This window comes from Bombus impatiens, unplaced genomic scaffold (assembly GCF_000188095.3).
Source record: "Bombus impatiens unplaced genomic scaffold, BIMP_2.2 scf_0665, whole genome shotgun sequence".
Lineage (NCBI taxonomy): Eukaryota > Metazoa > Arthropoda > Insecta > Hymenoptera > Apidae > Bombus > Bombus impatiens.
The window spans coordinates 378,866-406,348 of NT_177084.1; the positions used below are offsets into that span (position 1 = coordinate 378,866).

Consider the following 27,483-nt stretch of genomic DNA (forward strand, 5'->3'; position numbering starts at 1 on the left):
CCCAAAAAAAAAAAAAAAAAAAAAAACTGTAGCACAAACATGTAAGAAAATATAAACTGATTTGAAAGTATAAACAATTATCGGCTTTGTTTTTCATTTTTTTCAGTGCGTGCAAATGGCGCACGCGTTAAGGCGCATCTCGTACGCAACCTGTGAACCTCAGCACGCTCAATTCAGCTTCCTCGCCCGAGAGCCTAGAGCGCACTTCAGCATACAATATTGCCACTCTTTTATCACCGAATCTGCAGAACAGGTTAGTGCACTTCATTTCCCAGTTTTCCACGGTAACTCACATTTACAGTTATATATATACATCGGCGTATGAAACAATTTTAGCGCAGCGTTTGATGAATTATTCACCAAATATACGTATATATTGATCGTAAAGCTAAGAAACAGAATAACATAGCCAATAACTTTTCATATCGCTCGTCTTACGTCGCTCAAACGTACTCAATAACCATGATAACACTATATTATATTTATATTAGATACCTTAAATAAAATTAATTCTATGGTATAATAAATTTTAATTTATATTAGGTATAGACCTATATATTATAAATAATTATATTACGCTTATAATTATAATTTATATTAAATCTAAGATAGTATTTTTACTCCTTAAATATTCAGAATACAGTACGCAATGTATTTTCCATTTCCTTGTTACGCAATTATTTATCAACGCGAAAATCTTTCACGTAACGAACGCCAAAGGTAAATAAAAGAAAATTCTCCACATCTGCTTTCTACGTACATACGTGTGTACCTACGTATGACTGACACAAGCTGCAATGACGCACTCCGGATGAGAAAAGAAACAAGGGAGGAAAAAAGAGAGTCGTAAGTTGTCCTTGGTGATATTGCAATAGTGCATCGCCATCATTCAGGACAAATTGCACCGACACACGGAAAGGGCATAAGCGCGTGTAGGATATTACTTGTCGTAAAGATCCGCTATGCGAATAAATCGTGCACACGCGTCATAAGTTTCTGATGTGCCCCGCAAACCTGTACGAAATTTGTTTTAAATCGAACACCGTTACTTCTTTGACGAGTTCTTAGCATTAAGAAAGCCAAATATGATTGCTCGAACTTTGTACTCGATTCTCGTAGACACGCCCCATACTCGCTGTATACAAAGATATTTATAAAAAAAAAAACAAAAAGAAAACTCTTCTTCTTGCACGTTTTACGTCGCATCGACTGCAAGATCATTAGCGACGCTGTTGGGTCTGGATGGATTATATTTTGAAGTATACGTTTGTTTCTTTTAAGGTAGTTTATCGTATTCCTTACGCGGCGATGTTACAACTGTGTCCGGTTTTATATTGTATTTCTGTCTCTTTGTGGTTTTGTTCTTATGCGTGGCAGGCACGTATAATACATGACAAAAAATGAAAAATAAAAGGTAAACGAAACGGAAAAGGAAAGAGGTGAGGTAGGTAAAGGGGAGTATAGCAACCCCATAAAGACAGGAGTCCTGTTTGCAGCTCGTTGCATTGTCGAGGTACCATTAGTGTTGCCATTCTGAGCAGCAAGTACGTGGTAAGTACTCGGCACATCGCAGAAATACACAAACACGTAGCCAACCGTCCAACAACCCCATCCGGCAACCAAAGACGCCCCTTCTCTCTCTCTCTCTCTCTCTCCCTTCTCTCCCTCTCTTCTCTTGCACCATCGTTGAACGTGCATAAGCGGCAATTATGCAAAGCAAGAGGCTTCCATAAACGTCACTACTGTCGATTAAACAGGAGTGTCGGTCGGAGATTGTTGCCAGCTACCGTGATTTCGACCGATCTTCGAATCGATCTCTCGGCCGCTTAATTAGCGTGGACACTTTAAACCTGGCAACTTACATCGATGCGCGACCAAGCGCGAATCTTTTTGCCCGTTTATTTTTCATAAACGCTAGTCGAGTTCGTTTATATTCAATCCCAATGGCCGCGTAATACTCCGTAATTGAAGCGACGAACAGTTCGTGAAGAAAATTAATTTAATGTACACGCGTGTCGAATTCAAGGAACGTGTATCGTGTACGTCGTTACTGTTGAGATGTAGAGTGTGAGATTTAAAGTAAACCTTTCCCTCTTGGCCATCGATTCCACGATTATTCGATATATAACTGACACGAGTAATTGCAAAATCGAATAGCAATGGAATAATATTTATAGATGTTTCCATTCAATGAAGAAACAAGCTTCTTTCCGACGAAACTTTCCGACTGGATCACAGTAGAAGGAACAATACTTTTTTAAGAACAGAACCAAGACAGATACTTATTTATCCGTAGAAGAAGACTGGCGTTCCTAATTAGACAATTAATATCGAAGTATCGATAATTAATTCTTTGGCTGGCCGTATGTACTTGGTCTGCGAAAATATAGGAATTAATATTTCGCTGTAGACAGTTTCTCAGGAAGATACAGACGGTCTTTCGTTGAATTTTAATTGGTTAATTAATTAGTAACGAGGAACTGCTTCTCGTCAAGGTAAATAAACGAACGCGAGAGATAGCGGCGAGGAGGAAGGCTTGGAAATTACCTTACGTTCTTTTGATAAACAAATAGACTTTCGTACGGAATTAACGCGAGAAATTCCAACCGACTGTCGCAAAGACACATAAAAATATCGCGATGTTTCCGGTCGTGAGGAAAGTAATTCGTCTCGGGTGGGAGTGCCCTATTAAAACTTGTTGAAAGTGTGACAAACGTTCCAGCTAATTAGATGTCTTTGCGTGTTTCCTCATTCGTCAGACGACGCGATATTTTCAGCGCGATTTGCACGGGCCGGCAATTAGGAGAACGAACAGAATATAACAAAACGTATCTATTTTGCCACCGTGCTGTCTTTTCACACCTTACAGAGCATTCCTGTCTCATCCATTCGTGTAATTTCAGTCAGTTCACGTGCCACGGACAAATTACTTTCCACAGTGTACTCGCGAGTTTAATGGAAACGTAAGCGCGCGAGTTGCGTGCCGATCACATTGTTTTAATCTCACCAATTCTTCTTCGGACGTTTCAATTTAGATTAAAGGATAGAAAATTAATTGCTCAATCGCCTATTTATCCTTTGTCATACCTTCCTGCTATTTGTATTATGACCGCGGTAATATCTTTACCAAGTCAGAAGAACTTTATTTGTCCGGTCAGTAGCTTAGAAATTAAACGATCTAAGGATAAAGAATTGTTCGAACGATAGAATTGTTTTATAAGAGCTGATACTATAAATGCTAATTTCACTGTTACATATCCGTTGGTAGATTCTGGATTTTTTTCACGCATTTATGATAAATTTAATTAATTTAATATTGTATAATAGTAATTAATAAATAAATTTAATAATATATAAAATATATAAGACGCAGTACTCGTCGTAATTTTCAGTAGACAAAACAAATTACTGCGTACATTCCATGCCTTTAGCTTTCTACACAAAAACATGAAATTGCGTAAAAATCCGCTGTATTAATTTTTAAAAATGTATTACATTATTCCATAATATTCCACGATGCACAGGTGTAATAATAACGAAAAGAAGAATCACGTTGTGTTGATCTTTTCATAATTTTATAATTGAATTGCACCTTGCAAAAATAAGATGTCCAGATATCTTTCTGGATTCACGAAAATGAAACGTATAATGAGGGACACGCGCGCGTACACACACAGACATAATAACAGTTGTGTAATAAAAATATATACAGTTAACAACATACTTGCGATAGAACCATAGTCATAAATAATGATTAAAACCGTCGTTAGGATGTCACACCTGATTTTATTGCAATTAAGATACCTCTTAAGTCAGATATCGCGGTTAATGAATCCGCTTCTTAACGAAGTATGATAATTCGTAAGAATTCACAATGCTTATCTCACGGATAATGATCTTGACATTTTCTTCAGACATTACACCCTTGCACATAATATCTTTGCACGTACAACGCTTTCGTCATTATCTGCTATCGGATCGTCAATCTTCATTACATCCCCGATTATCTGGAGCAGCCTTGATTTTCATACTAACACGAGGATACTTTAGTGTGTGGTATCTTACACGCATGAGATAATGCTGCACGATTAAACCATCATAGCGTAAAATCTTGCTCGTATACATTGTAAAAAACGTAAAGCGTAAATGTTAAGTGTAATGTAAAAGTGTAAAATGCTAATGTAGAAAAAACAATGACTAATATAAGAAGCGTAAAATCGTCTACAAAAATAATATAACAAGGTGTGAGATAAGAACGCGTACAGTTCCATTAGGACTTTAACTTGCTTTTTATATTCTCTTAATATCCTTAATTTTGAAAATGAAATGTACTTACGCAGCAGTGACGAAAAACTGCTTTTAAATTCATTCACTGGTATCGTTGAATTGTGGGAAACTTGCAATAATGTACGGCAAACAGGTAGTGCTTATAAATGATATTAAGATACTTTCGCAATTCTATTCTAACTGTATCAATTAATAACATTCTAATTCATAATAGCATTTTAATAAAAATAGTACTCTTATTCAAATTATTTTATAATTGTAAAACATTGCAAGACATTCAATTGGTATATTGAAAACGAAGAAAATATAGCAGAATTACGTGTTTCCTTTTGTTCTTCGAATAAGTAGAAAAATTCAAATGGCAGCCACTCGATATTTTTAGTGTCTCGATATTTTATTACTGTAGAGACGTAATGAAACCATATTGGAGAATGCCATTATATAAATATATGTATAGCAAAAGAACGATTGTTAGAATAGAGAGACAAATGCAGCCCGTTATCGATTTTCCAAGACAGAAACTAACACGAAAACCGTAACAGTGGATTGTGCTATAATGAATTGGAATCTCTAATTGGACAGCAAAGGATCAACGTGCGAGACACAAGTTCCTCGGACACGCAACGAAGGAAGCACGAAGAGCAGAGGCAAAAGCTGCGAGTCGGAGACCTGTTATACCGTGAGGGATTGGACTGCAATCGTCCGGTCGTTGACACGTCTCTGTAAGTTGTGCAAAAATCTCACCAATGGTACAGCTGTTCTCTCCGAGAACCAGGAACAGCATTAAGGAAGTCTGATCGTCGTCGATGAGCGACCAGGACACGATTCCCTTGCGTGAAGAACAGCTTCCACGTATCGACGTGATCCTCCTTCGGGAGTCAGCTTATCCTCTACTACGCGCTTATCAGATTACCAAGGACCCGATCTCACGGTGGATGACGCTGTCTTGGATCAATTAACCCAATCTACGTTCCGATGGTAGCACGGAAAATCGATACGATCGATTGGATAATTATTCGGCTAAAACCGATTTATGTTTCGCACATAGTTCGATAATACGATACTTTTAATATGAAACGTTATGAAAATTAAGTTCTCGATATTAATTAATCGATGTTCATCGTTCAAATCGACTTCATCGAATCGACAGATGTTCAAGTATATCGCTTGACAATATTTCGAGAAGTATCGTCAATCAGTGTCTTACGTAGCAAGTCATTTATTCATAATTGGATAATTTATCGTTGATTATTTGCATTTTGACAGGTACAATATCATTTTGCATAGAATATCAGATTCATGAATATTTATAGTAGATGATAAATATATTGGATAATATTATATTTTGTATGAGATTGATATTGCAGATCCTAATTTTCTCTTTAAGGGATAAGATACATATTGAATGCACGATAACTGATCATTTGCAATTCGATGATTATCGAAAAAGAGTATATATTCTTTATATGCATATCAAGTTCGTATATTCGAATTATTGTTGGTAATTAAAGTAAAATTTTTGTTTGACAAAGAAAGTGAGGAATAAATCTAGACACACGCAAGATTATTCATATACGATTATACACGTGTATGACAAAATTACAAAAATCACTCCACTAATTAAAGCAACAGAATGGTGTACTTTATGCAGGCAAATGTCTTGAGGCTCGCATTAGTAATGAATTCATCAGGATGCGATTACAACAGTTATACGCTTGAAAACAAAAATTGCTTGACCGTATTTATCATCTTCATCGTGAAAACCATCGGGATATGCAACGAGATGTCTGACGTTCTGGATGACTTTAAGAAATGGTTGGTGGGCAAGAGATACGAATCAGGAAATGAAGGTCTCTTAACAACAAGCGCAAGCTGAGTTACATCACCCGGTCTTCATCATCGTGACTTTTTCATTCTTGCTATCAAATTTGCTCTACCAGAATGCTATAATCTGTAGGTGAGAAACATTCAAATTACTAAACGCGGAACAATTCTCTGATGAATATAATTTCTGTTGACAATGTCTAATATACATAGCACTGATAATATCTTAGATATTTCGTGCAAATAAATGTTATTATATACGTAGCACAAATTTAAAATGAAAAATATAGATGTGACGTTCGTACAACTTAATTGAAAAGAGTTTACTGAACGGCATTTCAATTAACTGTTAAAACGACATAATAATGACATATTGTATTTAAACAAGCAAATAATTGTTTGAGACTACTAAAACTGATTACTCTTAATAATATGGAGAGAAAATGAATTTATTTAACTTAAACGCCAATTTAAACTGTAATTACAATTTTCAACCAAAGCCAAAGTTACATTGCATTTAAAAAAAAATATGCGATCTATTCGAAGAAATGATTAACATACATATATATATATATTTTATTATGACTTTTTAGTGGCGTATATTTTTTCTATTTGGAATGTAAATTTTTCAGCTTTAAAAGGTTCAAATCACCATAATACACTGTCTTATTATTTTCTTCTGCTGTTTTCGTAGACAAGAATATTTTTATTAGAAATTATAACATTTCTGCCTTATCCACTATGATCGATTGCATATAATTATTATCTGCTTCATGTTAGAACAGACTATTATCATTTGCTGTAAAATGTCTGCTAAAGAACTGAAGTATAATTTCGTAGGTTCAATTACAGCTGATTATATGTATATTATAGGGTATTTAACATATTCAAATTTTAAAGCTTAAAAAAATGCTGTAAGTACATATTGTCTATGTTATAAAGTGAGTACACATACTATTATCAACGACTATGATACGATAAAGACATGCTGCTCGTTTTGGTCCAATTTTTAAAAAGTTCAATATTTAATAATGGCAAATAATACGAGAAACATTAAAATTTTGTGTAAATTAGTTTTTCGAACTCATTTCTTGCAATATAACAATTTCACCTATCATAGGAAATAAAATAGGAACGAATTCATGTTGAATAAGACGAACAAGATTAACGTTCACAAATTCACAATTTATTAATATAAGCGAACACTGTATATATATATATGTAGAGGACTGATTTATAAACGACAAATGTAATTTTATATATAACTTCTCACAATTATAAAAGCACCCTAAAATATTTCATTTGTATACAAATACGAAATACAGGATTTGATAAGACGAGGCACAATAATTGTAACATTTGTATGTAACAAACATACTTAGTGATAAAATTGGCTAATTGTTTCATACATACACACAGATAAACACATAAACCTGATAAATTCAATGAGTCAGTGAAGACGACTCTTGATCATTCTGCAGTAAATACAAAATATGTTTAAATGGAAATCTGTCTAGTGAAGAAAGTTTGGAACGTGGTGCTAAAGGATAACAAGCCGGTAGTAGAACTCCTTTAATTATTGACTTTAAAGCTGCAGGCGTATCAGACGCAGCCCAAAGGATTTCGCACTGTACACGTGTTTCGAGGACGTTTAGGGTAATAGGTCGGCTAATACTGTACTATCCAAGCTCTACTCTCGCAGGAAACAGTCTTCCACTAAACTGCATCTGTCATTAAGAGTACTGAGACGATATTGTGCGCTGACTTCCAGCAAACGCGTAATATTTTGATCAAACGTGTAATAATTATGATTAATTGCTTCCTTAAACTATACAATTTTTGTTTCCTCTTTATATATATAAGCCAATCTTTTTAGCTGATATAATGATATAAGTCCCGAGTAATTAGGATCATAGCATTTTAGCTTCTTCTAGTGAAAAGACCTCTTTCTCCTTGCCTGGACTCGATTGACCAGGGGCTTTTTAATCTTCGAAAGTCTTGCTGTTGCAGCGGTAGTTGCACGAGAGGATTGCAGTGCGTTTCTAGTTTGCTGTGACGTTTTATATTCTTTTTTTGGATAGTGTTTGCTACGAAGGGGATTCCGAGGTCATCGTGGACAGTTTGATTCCATACGTGCCACGGTGCATTGATCATTGAACGGAGTATTTTTGATTGGCCTCTCTGTAGAATGGCAATGCTATATTTATTAGGACAGTTCTATTTTTATTTATTAGGAAAGTTCTATTCCGTATGTCTATATCGATATTAATATTATTTTTTCATATAAGGATTTTGTTCTCCAATGGTAATTTTCATCTTCGATCTATTAGCCAATATTTTACGTATATCTTTGATTGTTCGATCAATCTGATTTTGTTTTATTAACGTGTATTCCCCTCGGTTAAGATTCCAGATGTAGTCACAAGTATCGGACCGATGTCGCTTCCGGTATTCTCGCGTTGTTAAGAAGAGGGCATTGACTTTTTCTTGAGGAGAAAGTTACGTGCACTGATTTGGTCTCGTTACCTTTGATTTTCCATTTACCAGCTCCGAAGCAGGTTTAGATGGTCTTGCAGACGCGAGGATGCAGTATGTGGGTCCTCGTGACTTGCAATTATCGTTGTGTCATTGGCAAATGTTAGTGATATCGTGTTTAACGTAGGTAGATCCGAAGCGTATAAAAGATACAACCTAGAAAACGACGTAATTTTAATTAAGATAATTTGAATTAAGAAAATATTTTCCGTTGATTAAATGTAAGGTGAAGGAATATATTACTGCGAAACGTTTCGCATATTTCACTGTTATGGGATATTCAAGATAAAAGGAGAAAATTGTTTAATTGAATTGAAAAGGAAATGTAATAACAAAAGTCACTGCTCTGTTGCTAATTGTGTTTGTACAAGTTGAATAACTTTTACTCTGCTTTCTTCATTAATGTTCCGGTAAGGAAAAGCTTCCTAAAAACCTTGTGATTGCATAAAGATACTTATTAAAATTGAAATAATCGAGTCTGCTGAAATATACACAATAGTATTATAAGAGAACAAAGATCATGTCCCTTAAATAATGTTTCAATTACTGAAATGAAATTATTTAACTTGATTTTTCAATTGCAACAATTCAAATTAATTTCTTGGAAATATTATCTCTTCTATCTTGTCAATTCGTAATCTGTACTTCCGTCTCATCTTTTTCTACTAGGAACGAACAGAACGTTTGTAGAAAAAAAATCAATTAACTAAAAGTTCATCGACGACAATAAGACGTATCCAATCGTTCGATCGCAAGCAGTGGGCAGCTCCTGAATCCCTGTTATCGACTACGATGCCGGAAGTGTATCGAATACTGCCAGAGGACTTTGTATCCAACGCGCGTATCTCGGAGTATTTTGGGTAATTGAGCGACTAATAGATCGACGAAAGTGCCCGCTCACTAGGGATCTGGTCCGAGGTATTGTACGTGACCGATCCTCTCCGCTTCTGGCGAACAACCGCCGCAGGTTTCAGGTGGAAACTAGAACTTCTGTCGTCGTTTAAAGCTGAAGCGCCGTTTATCTCATTCTCCGCCCCTTCAAATTTCTCTTTTCCGTGTAAAACATTGAATCTAGCTTTATTTCAACTTGTAAGTAGTAAATAGAGTAAAGAAACGACACTCAAGAAATATATTTTTTCCTCTTCTGCGGATGCATAGTTTCTCCTTGAAAAGCATGATCTTTCTGAATAAGGTGATAGAACATCGATGAAGATCAAATCAAGACAACAGATATTTAATAAACTCGTACGGTTGCAGTGTCACAGAGGTACGTTCGATCAAGCAAATTTGCAACAAATTTTAATCACGATTAGTATTATTGTTGAAGTAGCATTCGAATGACAGCAAAAATGATTTATAATGTACGTTCGATATACATACGTACAATGATTATCAGTTTGAGTAGTTACATTGTACAATCGTAGTACACACACACAAATGAAAGTAATATTCACGAAGGAACAAGGTACTACGGTTTAAAATAATAGAACGTAACATTTTAAATCATTTGGATATCTGTTCGAAAGATTTTGAGGAAAGAAAGAAGAACCTTTAAAAATAGCAACATAGTCTCAACTATTTTATAGTTTACAACTTAACCTTTACCTTCGTCTCCGGAAGAGTTTCAACTTCCTTCCTCGTACCTACCTGGCGTCTTGCTCGCCTTCTTAAAATTCAAATTAATGCGGCCGCCCGCTTTTTAAAATTCCCCGCGATGCATGTGAAATATTACTTAAAATATCTCAACGCTTCGAGTCATTTTTAACACGGTAATAATAAATGATTAATCTTAATTTTCAATTATACGTGGAAAAAAGCGTTCACTGTATTAGCATAAGATTACGCTCGGCGAATGGCCGATTTTTCGAAAACTTTTGGCCACATGGAAACGCACCGGTACACAAACTCGTTCGCCATTATTTACCAAAGAGGAAGAGGAAACAGCGAATCATTATTCAGAGCATCGCTGTTTAATTACACACGGTGGTTGATTTCATCTTCTGACGATCTCCTGGCAAAAAAAAAAAGAAGAAAAATTCGTGTACACAGGATGGAAGGGTCAACGGCAATTCAACAGTGCACAATACGTGTAAAGCCAGCTACGAAATTTCGCATAATATAGGCCCTAGCTAGCAGGTATCAGGAACGCGCGATGAATTATGTATACTAACTTGAATAATATAATTCAAATAACCGGCTATCGGTATATTGAAATTAGTAGCTACAGGTACTCCTCAATCGGTATTAACCAATGATTATTAATACCGATTAAATTTTGTTTTTGCTTGTACTTCAAATTATTACTTTATAATGACCTGCTTTGAAGGCGTGCATTAAAAGAAATATTTTAATTGAAGTACATTGTAATAGAGATTTAATACATGTTGCATACCGTTCCAATATTTGAATAATATTCATGTGAGTGTAGTATTATATAATTAATTTATTTTATATAATAATGTTAGTTTGCTATTTCAATATACTATATAGTTTGCCTAGAAAATTAGGCGAATTCACGTAGGTATATTCGATAAATTTTCAAACGCGATATTCTCTGACACGAAACCTTCAATGACTTCGTTTGTACTACGAATTTATATTTATGGTGTCTATTAATGCAAATTATTTCTATAGATTCTCATTTTTATTTCTATTTTTATGAAATAATGTTTCAAATGCTAATATATTCGTTAGAAATGGGAGAAAAAGATTTTACTCTCTTTAATGAGCTAAGAATTCATCGGTTACATTTAATATATCGTACAATATGTATATCTACAAATGTATGAACGTAACTCACTACCGAAGTTCCTTTTCTGATATAAACAATGCGATCTCGTCAAATGCCACGAAATTTGACGATACCGCAGAGATTCATCGCTGCAATTAATGACAGCTCAATATTGAGATTCCACGAAACCACAGAATGCTTATCATCAGCAATGTCCCAGCAGCCTCAGGATCGTGGATCCCCTAATTTCAATTTTGTGGAGTTCAGCTATAGCGAGAGCAGAACTTTGCAGTATTTAGGACGGAATTTTGGGAATTTAAGTATCTTTTACTGTTAATATTTACGATCAATAATCTGTGATAAAAATTCTATACCATCTGTAGAAATAATCGACATTTCTGTACGATATATTTATCTTGTTCGTCCTGTACAAAAAATATATCATTATATATATAATGTTTATAATATTATATATTTTTGTTTAATTAATTGCGTCATTTGATGAATTAAAACATAGGAAGATACAAAAATTTGATGCACAGTAAAAATAAGTGCCAATATCAGGTGTACGTGTGCAATGCCTATGTAATACAAGAATAAAATTATTGAAATAAAAATAAGTGATAATAGTTGCATTAGTAGCAACTTATTTATCGTAATTAGGCTGTCAAAAATAGAAAAATACAAACATTAAAGAAGAGATATATTTATTACTAAATTATTATATGCTGAAGAAAGAATAAGTAACTCTATTTGTATGAAAAGTAACAAAAAAGTAGAATGAAAATGAAACGGCGAAAGCACCATTAATTTTGTCATTATTTCAAACGGACGAAGTATAAAAATATAAAACGAACATAACAGTTTCAAATCGAAATTGAACTTAACGAAAACATAATTCAAAATCATGTGTCTCGTGCAGTAATTTTCTCCTCATTGCTTCGAGAGACGCGTCAAGCCATAGAATTAATTGGGGATAAAATTGAGCAATTTACATGTTGTGCAGCTGCTAAACGTTCAGAAAGCATACTTTCGTTGGCTTGCAAAGTGAACCGCGAGCATACGTATGCATACTACATAGATACATATGTATATGCGCCCATTGACTTCTCATGTGTATCAATTATTCAGTTGAGTGTCTCCTTGAATAATTCATCGACGTTTTAGTTATAAGTTCAGCTGAAGTGGTGTTTGCAACCCGTTTACCTTCGTATATAGTATACAGTCACATTTCGAACCCTATGTCACGTTCCAGGAAAAAGAAATTCCTGTTCACCTGCTCTTTCATTATTGTCGATACACGTATCTATATGTCGAGCATGTGTGTTTGTGTATTGGCCGATAGGAATTCTGCGTAAACGACATCAGCAGAATAAATTTACTGTGTACATTACATAGAAACCTTGACCATTGATATCCAATTATCGCATTTCTTTAAAAAATGTATATATTTACCAAGATATCAACAAACATACGATATAGTGTTCTTTGTTGTTGATTTACTTTGATTTTAGTAAAATTTTATATTTATAATATATAATATATATATTTATATTTATAATATAATAAATCAGATAGTATTATTTATTTGTGTGGTTAATTCATTTCATTCTCGTTTGAAAAATATTTCCTTATATTTTATTTATATTTATATTTCCTTATATGTAATTTCGTATGAATTTTATAAAACATTATTCAACAAAATTTGTATTTTCTAAATTTTTGTAAAGAACTATCATTTCAGATATTCTATAAACGCTACTACTTACTTTTATCATTTTCATATCTATGTAAAGTGTAACACGTCCAAAAATTATGTTATTCTTGTTTGTTTTATCTTATGAAAGTGATTTTATCATCGCGTCCTACTACTTCCTTATCACGTTTGCAATTAAGTGTGCTTACCTCGTATCATTTCGTGTAGTATTTACCATTATTATTTCGCTATATGTAGTAGAATCTGTGCAAGTTGCAAACATTCTCTGCTAGATCTTGAAAGAAATCTCACTATACTTATACAAACCTACGTGTTTCTACATATTAAGATGAACCGTATCGTACAATATAATTTTAGAGGAAAACCAAACTCGAAGTTCTATCGCAGGAAATGCATATTCTTTTCTATAATTCTTTCTAATACAATGGCTACAAAAATTTGCACAAACTTGCACTTATTATAACATTTACATATCAAATTTTATATCATTTAGCAGTAGTTTCATATTGCTACAAACAATTTGATGTGATTGAAAAGAAAATATAGAACCCGACGAAAAGATAACTTGATTTTCTCAATAAACGAAGCCTCCATCGCATTTTTGTTATGTTTGATTTTCGTCATACTTCAGTGGAAAACAAGAGTACATGCAAATACTAGACCGCGGATATTTATGCAAATTCATATTTCTATAAACACGACTAAAAAGGTGGAGCCCATGCGGAAAACTATTTCACGCAATAAATATCCTAACAAGTACTGTATTCTAAATATTTCATCCTTTTTTCCATATTACATGCAATCTGTACATTTTCGCACCTTTGGTCATAACGCATAAAAACCCGCATCCTGGGCGATACTTTTCATGACCACCGTATATTTACGAAACAAGTAAAACGATTACTACGTTATTCAATAAATGCGTTGGACGAGCGTCGATACACGTGAAGCACCAAAGACGAAACTGCATCTCCTCGAGACCATTAACGCGCAAGTATCAGATACGAGTACGTCCTTGTACGTATGCATGCGTATATACGTATATATCTACACACGTACGCGATATCTGACGCGACTCTCTACATTTAAAGCGAATGTCGCCGAGCTTCCGTTTCCGCGATCCTTCGATGTACCAAGCGAAAGCGTCTTCTTGTTATCTGGAAGATTCCGCTGTCTGCCTAAGGCCTCGATATTCGTTGGTAACAAAGAAGACCGGGATGGATTCTTTTTCTTCGGGGTTAGTAAGAGTGGCAGCTTGGTTGAACGAAGAACTCGGAAGACTCGGGGATAGGGGATGGTTATAGTAGACTTTGCACTTGGAACTTTACGGTTGGTCTGTGCCAGGCGTTTAGTCAATCCTAATGGCACTTTTCGGATTAAAGTTGAAACACCTTCCGGTGAATTAAGAAGAACGTGGTCGTTCGTGAGACTCGCGAGTGGCAAACGATAGCGCGTATAAGAGCAACGCCTCTTCTCGCGGGTTTCTGGGAAACGACAGACGTCGGCGACGAATTAATCGAAAGATCTTAGCACCGGATTCGAGGGTGTCTCGTCGCTTGGCACGAGCTCGCCAATTTGCGCTCTCGCTTCAACCGCTTTTCAACGATCCTTCCCAAACGATAACGTTCCGCTGCATAGATTACTGGCTAGATACTGTTATTGTTAACGATACCCGATACCATTTTCGCCTCTATTAGCTACTACATCGCTGGTTAATAGAGAATGCTCATGGAATACGTTCGCCGGTGTAATTGGAATGCATCACGAGTGCTTTCCTATTGTGTGGATTATTGGAATCGCTGAAGGGAGAAAGAAAATCGACAAAGGAGAAGATAGCAGGTTCGATTGTTAAAATGGTTTACTGAAATTACCTGGCTACTTGCTAACATGAACACACGTGAGTTACAGCTAGAGAGATACTTCGCTTCAGACACGTACATTTTTTAATCGATTCTTTGCTATGGTTTAAGTTCAATGTTAATCTTTTAACGGTGTTGAAAAATTTAATTACGTCTTAAATATCATCGTACATGTCGTACGTATCGTTAGCTTTAATATCATACATCTTTTGCATGTAGAAAATCTTGAGGATAAAGGTGCATTCTAAATTCGTTGTTATTTTATCGCGCTATGAAAGAGGGTTGATATTTCGAACGTGTTTTGAATCGCGTATGTAGCGCAATATTTAAAAGTGAATCGTTTCATAATGTATAAGCTACAAGTGCGTTGCTTATCACACGCGAGAAAACGAACTTGAATATTTTTTTTATTCGTTTCGGCACGTAACGCTGCGTGATATTCAGTGATATTTTAATTCCTTTACAAGAACGCCAACAGGGTAAAGCTGCCTTCCAGGAAAATACATAACATGTCACCGTCTTAACAAGTTCAGGGAATAAAGCCCAGTCGTTGCGTGTGGTCAGGATCGAGCATCGTATTTTACTTTTTGCGATTAAAAATTATTATGATTAACATAGAGGTACAAGAGCAACTTGAGATTTCGTTCTTAACATGCTTCCCACAGCGTGATTTGCGAGGCTGTTATGATAAGAAGAAAAAAATATGAGTTCCTGTCAGAAATACCTAACTGTACATTGAAAAAGCTGTACGCGCGTGTCATACGTAGCCGACGTTTTGTGCACCGGTGAATTTGTTTTGACGTGTTTTTGCTTTAATCGAGAAATTTCCTTATTAACTTATCATACGTTTAATATTTTCTTTTGGAAGGAAATGTGAACGAGATCCTTTTACCAAAAAATATTTTCAAACGCACGCGCGTATATTTCTATCTTAAGGCAAGTAGCCCGTTAGTGCGAAGAATTTACGTTTGCTGATCGTATTTACTGGAATTCTTTACGAGTGGAATATATAAATAACTATATTAAAATTCCTGCAGAAATTATTTAAACAACAAATTCCATACTGTAAACCTATAGACGGCTGTGATTCAAAGAAAATCTCTGTTCCAAATGAATTGTATTTAATTAATTGCATTTGAAAATAATGTAGCAATATTCATACAGGTACACGTCGACTAAACGATTATTTAAAATAGTATTAAAAATGTAAAGCGTATAAATTGTACGTAATGAATGATTATTTAAAATAAACCATGCATAAATCGTATATAATATTATAGGTACCACCTTAAGAGAAATGTAATATAACATAAATCTAACATAATTAATTACTGATTTTTTAAAGATCCGTAGATATATTAAGAATCCTTCAAGATTCGAATAAAAAAGTCTTTCGTCTATTCTCTGTAGCCTATCGCATGCTTCGTGAAACACCATCAAAAACGCAATAAGTAAGTTGGCCTGCTTAATACGAACTAATAATTACTTTTCTCCTTGCCTTCTGTAAAATTTCGATCGTTCCACCCAAGGCTAACTCTCGCAAGTATCGTCGACGTTCAGCTGAAACGTAGAATTAAATTTTTCCGCGAACTTGAAAACGAGTTTCGGATCTCATTTCCGAAGCGAATTCCACGTTCGATGAACACTTTGCGCGTTCACTTCATCCGTGGCACAATGCGTCCTGGCTGATCTAAGGATGTTATTCGACCTCCGGATACGACCAGAACAATCAGTTTCACCAACCGTCTTCCTCCTTCCTCGTCCGATCCTCCGCTGCCATTGCTGCTGCTGCTTCTGCTCCATGTCGCTGTTCCTCTAACGAAAGAGAAAAAAACGAAATAAGGCAGCGCGTGCAAAGAGAGACGATCAAGATGGCGAAGAAGGAAGAACGTAACGATGGAATTCAAGGTATTTTCTTGTCATTCCGAAACGACCACGCGGCCCATTGAACTCTTTATTTACTCGGCAGCTTTCGAGAGAGGAAGTCTCTCGAGCGAGACGTGAAGTGGACCGTCTTCGGTACTGATCGCTCGGAACCACTCTGACAACTCTTATCGCGGACACACTGACGACCACACTCTCGCTCGTAGCTCCACGATCGTTCCGGAATTCTCTTCAAACATCAGCTGAATGTTGCCACCGGGCTGTCTTAATTAACCTTTTATAGCTGTTAATAAATTACCTTACCTATTCGTTTAATCTTTCCACCTTTTCTTTTTTTTTTTTTTTTTTCAAATCATCGAGGAATTCGAATGACGCGCGTAGCGTCATCCACATCTACAAGACATTAAAGAAAATTTAGTAATCGTTATGTCCAGGATACGTCCGGGACGCTGTTCGTATTCGTTGCTACGATTAAATGTTCTGTTATTTATTAGGAAGTATTGGTGAACAGTGCAGGTTCGTAGCGGATGCTTCAAGTTACGCGATGCGCAACGATATGCGTAAATGAATATTGAAACAGGAAACGTCGATAGCGTTCGTTCGCGGTAAATTTCAAGATATTTCCCCTACATAATTTTACGGAAGCTTTTAATATATTTCATTGTATATTTTTCTATCGCGTCTGCGGATACTATAAATTTGTTATAAGTCGCACGTTAATAGGTTTTCAGACAGGAATGTATTTTTCTAAATTTTCGGCATTTGTAAAGTGAGATATTCCCGCTACCCTCAAAACTTCCACGTACGTGTTTCCAGCGTATATTCTCTATTTATTATTTCCTTTGTTATTATTTATCGTTATAAGTAACTACTTCGTGAAATTGTTTAAATTACTACTTTGGTGATTTTAAATGAATTACAGCAAGGAATAAGAATAATTAATTTTCTTATGTATTTTCAATTTATATATGTATGTCGTTTTCAAACTACAACCCGAACAGAACTACAACAACTTTCTTATAAAAATAGTTGGCCTTTCTGTCGAAAATTTAATTCATCGAATAATCGTACATAAAATATAACGGGACGTATGGAGAATTATAGCCGGAGTGTACTGCGATTTTTAAAAATCTTTCTTCATAATATACTGATACGTTTCGCATCCGATATTACATTATATCCAAGTGGGTATTTCTTTTTATAACGACGAGCATAAGAATAATTTGCATGTATGATACATGACCTATAATCTCTTGCATAGGCATCATTCGTATGATCTCCTTGACGGGGGAAAAAATACCCACTCTCCGGAATGGTTTAACATTATATAATTTTAAATTGTTGAAAATAGATATGAAAAAACTTATTTGCAGCCTACAACCGTATAACCATAAAGCATAACTTTGTTTTATACATGCTCATTTTAAAATTGAACGTTACGTTGCCACGTCGAGACGAAACGCTTGCTAAATCTTCATTAAATGCTGAATCAGTGTCCCTGCCGTCGCTTCATCTTTCTTTAATCTTTTATGAAGAGACTGAAATAGCTGAGGTTTTTATTTCGTTTTCGTGTACGGTAGCTGATACGATTTCTCATGCGTTCACTCGGAGCACGTCCTGTGCTAACAGTCGTCTCGGTGGATTGTTTCTTCATTTTTCACCACGAAGCAAGGAATGTTCGATGTACAGGGCAACTGGTAAAAATAATTCCGGGCCTGTCAGTCAGGCAGTTTTAAACTGCAGGCTATAATTACATTCGTTACGAGGGCAAAGCCTGAGAGGAAAATGGAATTGTATTTTTAAAAGCCGGATAAACACGTAAAAAATAATAAAAATATTTAATTATTAAATGATAAGATGTAAAACGATTTTCGAAGATATAAGATATGCTACAGCTACAAATATTTAATGTACAAAACCATTTCTCCTTGGGAATGGCAATACGAGTATTTTATTTCGAATTATAAAAATTACACGTTCTTTTTATTTTTCATTCGCAACTTTCTGAGACTTTGCCTCGTATACTGCTTCTGTACACATTTGTATGTTTTCTGAGAACTTTTTCTATTGTTTACGAAATATTTCTCTATTGCAGACGCTAATAATCCGACGGCTCGGTTTCTTCCAACGAGAAATAGTTAATAATAAGAATCGACAGAAATATTCATTAGCAAAGCGCAAGGAATTAAAAGGAAGGGGATTGAATGCGGAGAAATTCAGATTAATGAAAAGCGGGATGAATGTAGGATAGCGTTCTATCGCTGTGAAAGAATCTACAACTAGATTGAAAACACAGAGTATTGAGTGATCCTAGAACTACCATTTTATGGAAATATTATTTTAAACTGCGCGAGGATTATGAATAACGAATGCTCTGAATTCGAGGAACTTCATTATCCTTCTGGCTGAAAAAAGCAGATTTGTTAGAAAATTGAAAAAAAGGAACAAGAGAATACAAGGGTTCGTCGTCTAGAATTAAACTCTTTTTGATCATGCTCCCGTATTATCCACAATTACGTAAAATGTCTTCCAGGTCTTCCTCGGTCCAGTGTTTTGTCGTTTCTTATTTTCTACGTAATTACTTGAGATCTCGTTTCAAGTACGAGTGCGTTGCCAACTCCGTTACCCCTCTATCGCTCCCTTTTCGAACAACGATGTCATTATTCTTCATCGCGCCCAGTTTCTTCCGGTAAATGATCCTTTATAACGAAGAAGAGTTCTAACCTTGTTGCGTTCCAAGCAGAGAAAGGAACAAAAAAACAAAAGAAAAAAAAATGCAAGGAAACTTTCTTCCACGTATTGAAAGTCTTCCGCATTGCACGATAAAAGGTAATATTGTGGTTTTTGTGGTTTAGCCCGATGTCAAAAGCGCGACTGCTGATAACGGTGTAATCTCAACTAAGCTCTCATAACGATCGCTTGGCAATGGCCGTGATGTCCAATGCCAGCTTCGTGCACCTGCAGTAATGGCAGTTACTTTTCATAGGCAGTTGCATCCGCGGCGAATAGTCGCGTGCGAAAGTTGAATAAAAAACCACCTGTTCCATTCCATCGGTCGCTTACTATCATTTCCTTTCCGAGATATTACCACAACGTCTAACGTTGCGAACAATATTTACCGGAGATGTAAATCATCGTGGAATACTTGTGAAGTTTAAGTTCACGTTATCTGGAAACCACAAAAGAAGAAGGAAATCATCGTTAACGGAGAATATTACAGCTTTGTCACAAAATTATTTCTTATTACTGTTCATATTTATTATTATTTCCGTTGTACATGATGATTTTTATGTAAAATATTGAACAACGTGAAATATTATATCGCATTTATCTTACGTAATATTGCATAATACATAATCTTATATGATCTTACATAAAGATATGTATTCTTGTAAAGAAACAAGGAATAAATTTATTCAGAAAATTTATTGCCTAAAAAAGATGCAAAAGAATATATTTTTCCATTATCTAATATACTCCTGTTTTTATAAAACTAGCATACATAGGATGAAGAAATTTTATTTATAAAAAGAAGTTAAACTATGGCACAACAATGACAATACCCGCACTATCGTTCGACGATCAAAGTTTCCAATCTGTACTTCGGTATTCAACCACGTGAACTGAACTTCCTTTATCGTGAGCGTATTCTACATTCGTGGCAATAGAACCACGGTTCTATCGGTTGAAGGAAAAATTCTGTACCAGCGACGATAAGTTACGCATTCAAAGAAGGTACGACACATCGGTGGCAGTAGTATGTGGTAGTTATAGCAAGAACGCCATAAAATGTAACTGGTACCTGGTCGACAGTGAGCATCGATAGAAAACCAGGTTAATCTCGATATTTTCACGAAAAAATAGATCTCATTACGCGAAACGTGCAAGAATTGTATGTATATCTTCACAAACTAAATTTATCGTGTTATTACAAAACTTCGGATATTCATAGAATTTCATAGTTTTGAGAACATGACTGATGAAATGGAATATAAAAGTAGAGATGTGTTTCATCCAACAAATATTATAACGAATATTTTACTTTGAGCATTCTTTACATTTTTATATATCATATTTACTCGATACTGTGATTAAAAAATTAAATGGAACAACGTGATAAATTTTCTTGGTTTGTCCACGAAAATTCCGAAACTGACATTATTGAAAAATTTATCTATTTCTTATGTTTCATTAATAGTAATAGCAATTTTTGTCTTGAAACTTTTTTAAGATGGCATTAATATGCAATGACATAGTAAAGTATTCGTCAATGTACGAACGTATGGAACTTTATAGTTTCCTTACTAAAAAATGAATTGCTTAATTGGTCTGATTTTTATAGAGTTTTGATAGAAGGCATATATTAAAAACAAATATTGCGGTAAAATATATTTATTCCTGTTGTCTATAATGTACTATTAAGAAACTTATTTTCAAGAAATTTCTCTTATCCATAATGTATAAGCATACATATTTCATCGTAAGAACCTGATACGCTTTTGATTTTAGTAAAAGATAAAAATAAAGGAAGAATCCGGTTCTGTCCAGGCTGATGGTTAGTCATATAAAGGAAAGTTACGCTTAAAATCGAAACTACGCAACATCCTTAATAAAGTATTGAAATTTCACTACATTTTGTAACTGTTTTATGTTTCATGCTCTATTCTATTGAAAATTACAGATTCAAACAATTTATATAAAAAATAAGATATAAAAGAAGCTTGTCTTGCTATGAAAATACGAAACTATCAAAACGCGTGCATATGATATATTTCACATATTGTTTAGCCATAAGTATATGCTACTGTAATCAGACAATTTGTATCATTTACCATTTCATCGAAAAATGTTAATATTATTATTAATCGTTGTAGTCAAGTAATCAATACGTTTAACTTACGTGGACAAATTGTAATACTAAAAGTTAGAAAGCATAATGACGTAACTCGCGAGATAAGCTGAGAGTAATTGTGTAATAGACTACCGTACTGTACGCCAATAAATTGTTCGTTTCAAAAGGACACGGTATCTTAATTAACTGATGCATATATTCTGCAATGCTACTGGGGAAAAAGATAAATGTTATTGGAAAGTAAGTATCTAAATATTGTTCGATTCCTAAAGTAAATTGTTTCCAAACTATAATATCTATTGTTATAGAAAAGCACAAAATTGATTAAAAAGTTGAATGGTAGAAAACATACATTTGTAATACTTTTTATTTATTAATATAGTTATTTATTAAGAAAGAATCGTGCAACGTCGTTTTCTTAAATAAATTTCTTAGCAAACGTAAACCCTCTAATTAATTATGGATATTTTTAATTTCATGGGAACTTTCTCTATAAATTCTCTGTTTGCTGCGGTAACTATATCCATGTATACTTGATGAAAGGAAACTTATGATACAGCATTTGGTTTTAAGATATCGTCTTGTGTGCAAGTGATATTTCAATGGTTGCGTTTAAGCGCGATCAATGCTACAACATTGGTAAGACTTGACTAATGAAGGTACATGTTCGTTTCGTAATCACGAACTACAGATATAAATGTTTGATGTTGATATGATCTGTCGGCTCGAAACTTTCCTTTCAACATACCTATATTTCATTTACCTATAGAAATCGAAATACAAATAAATGTAACGCGGTTTGTGAAATATTTCATAAATATTATTTTTCAAGTAAACTTACGCTACACAGACTGTTACGAAATAACGACTGGATACCTTTAATTGGACAAAGAGAAACAATGATGGCACAAAGAAACGATTAAGCTCTCTTCAATTTCGAAGCAATAGATGAAAGGTTTTAATTAAAGAGGGCAGTGTGGCAATTGTAGAGTTAAATCGAAGGTTTCAGTGGAGCATTTACTAGAATTTATGTCTGGAAAAACAAGAAAAAATGGATACAGCAGGTAGCTTCTTGGTGCGACGATATCAGCCAGCGGGTACGTACTCCAATACTGGCCACTGTTGCCTTGGAATGAGGTTGACCTTGGCATTCTCGTACAGATAATAGTGGTACCTAGTTGGTGGCTGCGTACGCTCCCCTCTTTTCGATGTCGTACCCTCATTTCACTTCTTGCTACCTCACCCCGTAGCTACATCAGCGCCTACCGAGAAATGGAATAAATCGAACGACCACGGACTCGCTTTGGCTTTCTATTCGTGACGATCATGACGAGTTTTCCTGGTGAGATCGTGGCTGCACGCGATCCACCTAGTACGCAACGCATTTGTTGAAAGAGACAGAAGATTTGATCGACGATGAACGATTCTCGCGAACGGTAAGAAGCTCCTACGGTCGACTGTCCTGTCACGAACAACGCTCCAACGAATGACTAACAGCCGACTTTAATTTTCTTATTCCGTCTGCGATATCAGCTTCTCGCCAACGCGACGCGGCTCTCGTGGAAAATATGAAGGATTGAGACGCGAAGTCGTTGAACGCGCCACTCTACGCTTGACCACCGAAGGAGCATAAATTTTACAACCAATAGTAATGCATTCGAAACGGTGCTCGTTCTACCAACTCTTAGTAAAGCTATTTGCGTACACCTCCGCCCATACGACGCAGACGAACAAGAGACAGTCTGACAAACCACTAGGAAACTTCGTTAAACTTCATTTGGAATCTTTGGCTAAACTAAAGGACGCATATAGTTATACTTAATAGTCTTTGTACTTAATAGTCTGCTACCTATGGAGAAGACTTTAGATCTCGAGATTCGAGTTGAGAGAGTCGAGGTTAGGCTGTGTGCTATTAGCTTTAAAAATAATTGGACATCAAACAGGAATATCTCGGCCTAATCGCAAGCTCGGAGATGGTTAAACATGCTGATACCGTTCAAACAGGCTCGCTAAACAGAGATTGAAGGGAGAGCTTGAAAGCACAGGTTGATAAGGCATCCCGGCTGTTGAGACCGTTAGAAGGAACAGACCAGAGCGCCGCGCCGCGACGCGGCTTGCAGGACGCGAGTCGCGTGGAGGCGTGCGACTATGTAAGGTATGCAGCCTCGGGTCTTTCTGTAGCTTTTTATTAGCTCTGCTTGGTCCTTTCCTCCGTCGATTACAACGAAGAAAACGAACACGCCGCCGATGCCCGTGACAAAAAGTAACATCCTTATCTTTTGTCGCGAATTCAACCTTCGACACCAGCTCGAAGATCTACCGAAATTGCACGTGAGATTGTTTCGTCGATACAACATATATGTGATATATACGTGGGAAGCAAATTCTGCAAGATCTATGACCATGCATTGCCAAGCTCTTACGCAGCAACCGAGTTATACGCACTGAGTTACACAAGATTTATATACACTGCATGTAACATTTGTATCGCGTTCGTTTAGACGACAGAATAAACAATTTGCGTTACGTATGAAAGGTTTGATCGTATTAAACATCGAGCACAACATTGAATGGAAATTGAATGCAATTTATATGATATTAGCGAATTGTAAACTATAAACACATTTTACAACTTCACTCGAGACGCTTGATCTTTCGATACGTTATTCAAACAGTATATGTATATTTAAATAATTAAAATACATACAGCATGTTTTATACACATACGTACAACGTTCTGAAATTGAACAAATATTTACATTTCGTTATAACGATTTGTCAATATACGTAAGTTGCACGCTTCGACAAGTTTCAGGATTTCACGAATCTCGTAACTTTTCGTACGTCTGTAGTACACATATATCGTTTTTACGAGAGTAAATTTTCCAGTCACACCGTATGACGATGCTACAAATTTGTACAACGCATTGCCCATCGGTGTAACATTTCTAACCTGTTCGCTACGTGTCGAGAAAAGCGGCGGTAGACAGTAATTTTCGTTGGTCGTAATAAAATTCAGCGAGAAGACAGGAAATCGTTGACGATTTCTCGTTGGGAACTTCGTTGAATCTTAACGCGTGATCTGCATAAACGATCGCGCGGAATATTATCCTCGAACCTCCTTCCAGTCCACGGCCGAAGAAAGGGTATCGAGTGATTTATTCCGGCGTTAGGAGCGCGCCTTAAGGTTTCGTGAAATTCACGCCGAGCACGACGACCAAGTGGAATCTCTTGTACATTAAATTAGCCAGGGTTGACGATTAACTCAGGATCATTTACGAGCTCTGGCTACCGGCGAGCCGTACTACCTTTACTACCTCGTATCCGTCCACCCCGTTTTCCGCGGTAACTGCGGTAATTGAATTTGAGAGCAGCTCCCGTATTCCTAACTCGACTTTCTGTTTATACCGGAAAAAAAAGAACTTGATAGCTCGTCCAACGAAATTCCGGACCTCGCGAATCTTAAAAATATATGATTACACGACATTTTCCCTTGCGTCTCGATTATTTAATGTTCTGTAATTGAAAACTGTTTGCAATTCATATCGCGAAGGTTTACTTTGTTAACAGAATGTTACATCGTTTACAGGAGAATACCATCTACATTTTTATTATCTACTTTATTACTGGCCAGGTGATCGACTTGCTTGCGTAATTTCGTAGAAATTACACGTTACGACGTAATATTTGAATTTTCAATTATCCTCCTTTACTTGTTATTACTTTGAATTTTGTACATTGATTACCACGAAACTGTTGTTAATTTTCATGGGCGGACGGTGTAACGTAGTTCTTAAACCAGTATCCTATGTAAATCGAGAAAGAATTATCCGACTTGCATATTGTAACTTGTAGAAGCACGTATTTAACGCTTTTTCTTCCCGAAAGCATCGATACTCGTAAATCCGCGATTACACGACATTTTCCCATTTATCTCGATAACCGAAAAGTTCTGTGTAATTTATAGGCTACTTTCTTATGTATACGGCTTATCTCTTGTTACACGCATCTATCTTTTTATCTTCGTCGAAACTCCACACCTTGTGAATAATGGCGTTATTACGAAGACATCGGTAAAAGTGTTCCAATAAAACTTATCTCGGCACAATAAGTTATTTTCTATCTAATGTTAATGGTCCTATAATTTGTGTAAACTCTAAGAACATTTGTATATGTAGCCAGGATTTATAATCCTGTAGAGTTTGAAAATTTTCATGACATTTATTTTAGAAATACCAGCTAATCCAATAGATTGAAACTGTTTTTTTTTTCATAAATATAAATTTCAGTGTCTATCGATTATTTCTTGGATTTTTATCTCATTTACTTGATATAATATATGTACGTATGTTTACAGAAAGCTGTATAGGATACGTTCTTGTCATTTTCGTAGCAACCATCCTTTTCCTTTTTTTACTTAATATTTAACGTCAATGAAACTACAAGATTATTAGGAAACAGCTTGCGACAGGTATTATTCTTTCCATCGTTCATTTATTTGTAATTTCTTTATCGCGGAAGAAACTACAATATTTAACGTTGATGAAATATTTAACTTTACCAGATAATATAGTTTGCGCGGATGAAATTTTACAATTTCCACACTGTAATAAAATTATCAGTTGGAACATCTTCTATATGAGTGTCTATGTCCAAATAAATTTTTTAACAACTTTTTTCTTTAAAAAAATCACTATCTCAAGAATACACGACTACATTAAGTTGTAACAAAAATTTGTTAAAACTAATGTAGTAAATTATAAGAATTATATATTATCCTTCACAATTTTTTAACATAAATACCATTGAAAAAATGAAATAGAGAAGTTCAATAAGTCTGCTCAAGATCTGAATGTATATCGTAAAATCGTTTACATTCTGCATGGAACCGAATGACAACAAATAGAATAATGTAATTTTATTATATTGATACATCGAAAATTAATAAGATTATTATTATGCTATTGAATATATGATTTCTTTATAGCTCAGCGTTTTTCCTAAAATGTTTTGAAAATTTCCCAATAATTTCTTAAGTTTGTTTAAGTTTCTATGAGTGTCGGAATACTTATAAGTAGTTAATAGCAGGGGTGTACATATAACCACATTCGATTATATCACATTTTGTACATGTATATGTGTACATACATGGACATTCAATGTTCATACGTATTGCCAAATTCGTGAACTTATACAAACTAATATTTTATCGTATTTAGTACTCTAAACATTTACAGGTTTTCTACTGATTTTCCCGTAGCAGAGACGTCGAACTATCTCAAAAACGCGCCACTGCATTACATTGCGTTTACGTGTGTGTATAAAATATAAATAGCTTTAGAAAGTTCAATCGCGGGAAAATACGTACGTTTACAGTGCACCACCATAACGGTTGAAGTGCCCATTGAAGAGTGGGCGCATCAATAAAAGAAGCTCCCACATCTACTATACGTTTAATACATTCAATTTCTCGACTCATGACTGTATTCACAAAGTCAATTATAAAATAGCGCTAAACATGATATCGGCTACTTTCTCCGTGTACCTATGGAATCCGTCGATCTAACGGTACTCACGCTGCCTGCGACAATCGCGACAATTGACCCGCGTCGATTCTTCCAAATTGCCGCGGCTCGAGAAAGAATGCTCGGTTTAACGATGGCTGATTTCACGATCGGGAAGATCGACTTGGACGGCACCTCCTTTCGGAACGAGGTTTGCGAACCAAAGAAAAAGACAAAAAATGCACGAAAAGATGGAACGCGCGGGACCTTACCCTTGTTTGCGAACCGCG

At 35.4% G+C, this 27,483-nt stretch overlaps 1 protein-coding gene and 1 long non-coding RNA gene across 7 annotated transcripts in view; both read left to right on the forward strand.

Moving 5' to 3' along the window:
- Positions 1 to 27,483, forward strand: part of LOC100747418 (tensin-1) — a 278,060-nt gene that overhangs the window by 199,859 nt on the left and 50,718 nt on the right. For all 6 annotated transcript variants that reach the window (XM_033322774.1, XM_033322773.1, XM_024370140.2 and 3 more), the window contains one exon: positions 107 to 253. In XM_033322774.1, coding sequence (XP_033178665.1) covers positions 107 to 253 — 147 coding nt within the window. The remainder of the gene's footprint in view (positions 1 to 106; positions 254 to 27,483) is intronic.
- Positions 16,536 to 17,152, forward strand: LOC112213449. Its single transcript, XR_002947352.2, has 2 exons — positions 16,536 to 16,861; positions 16,923 to 17,152. It is a non-coding gene; the product is annotated as an uncharacterized LOC112213449 (long non-coding RNA).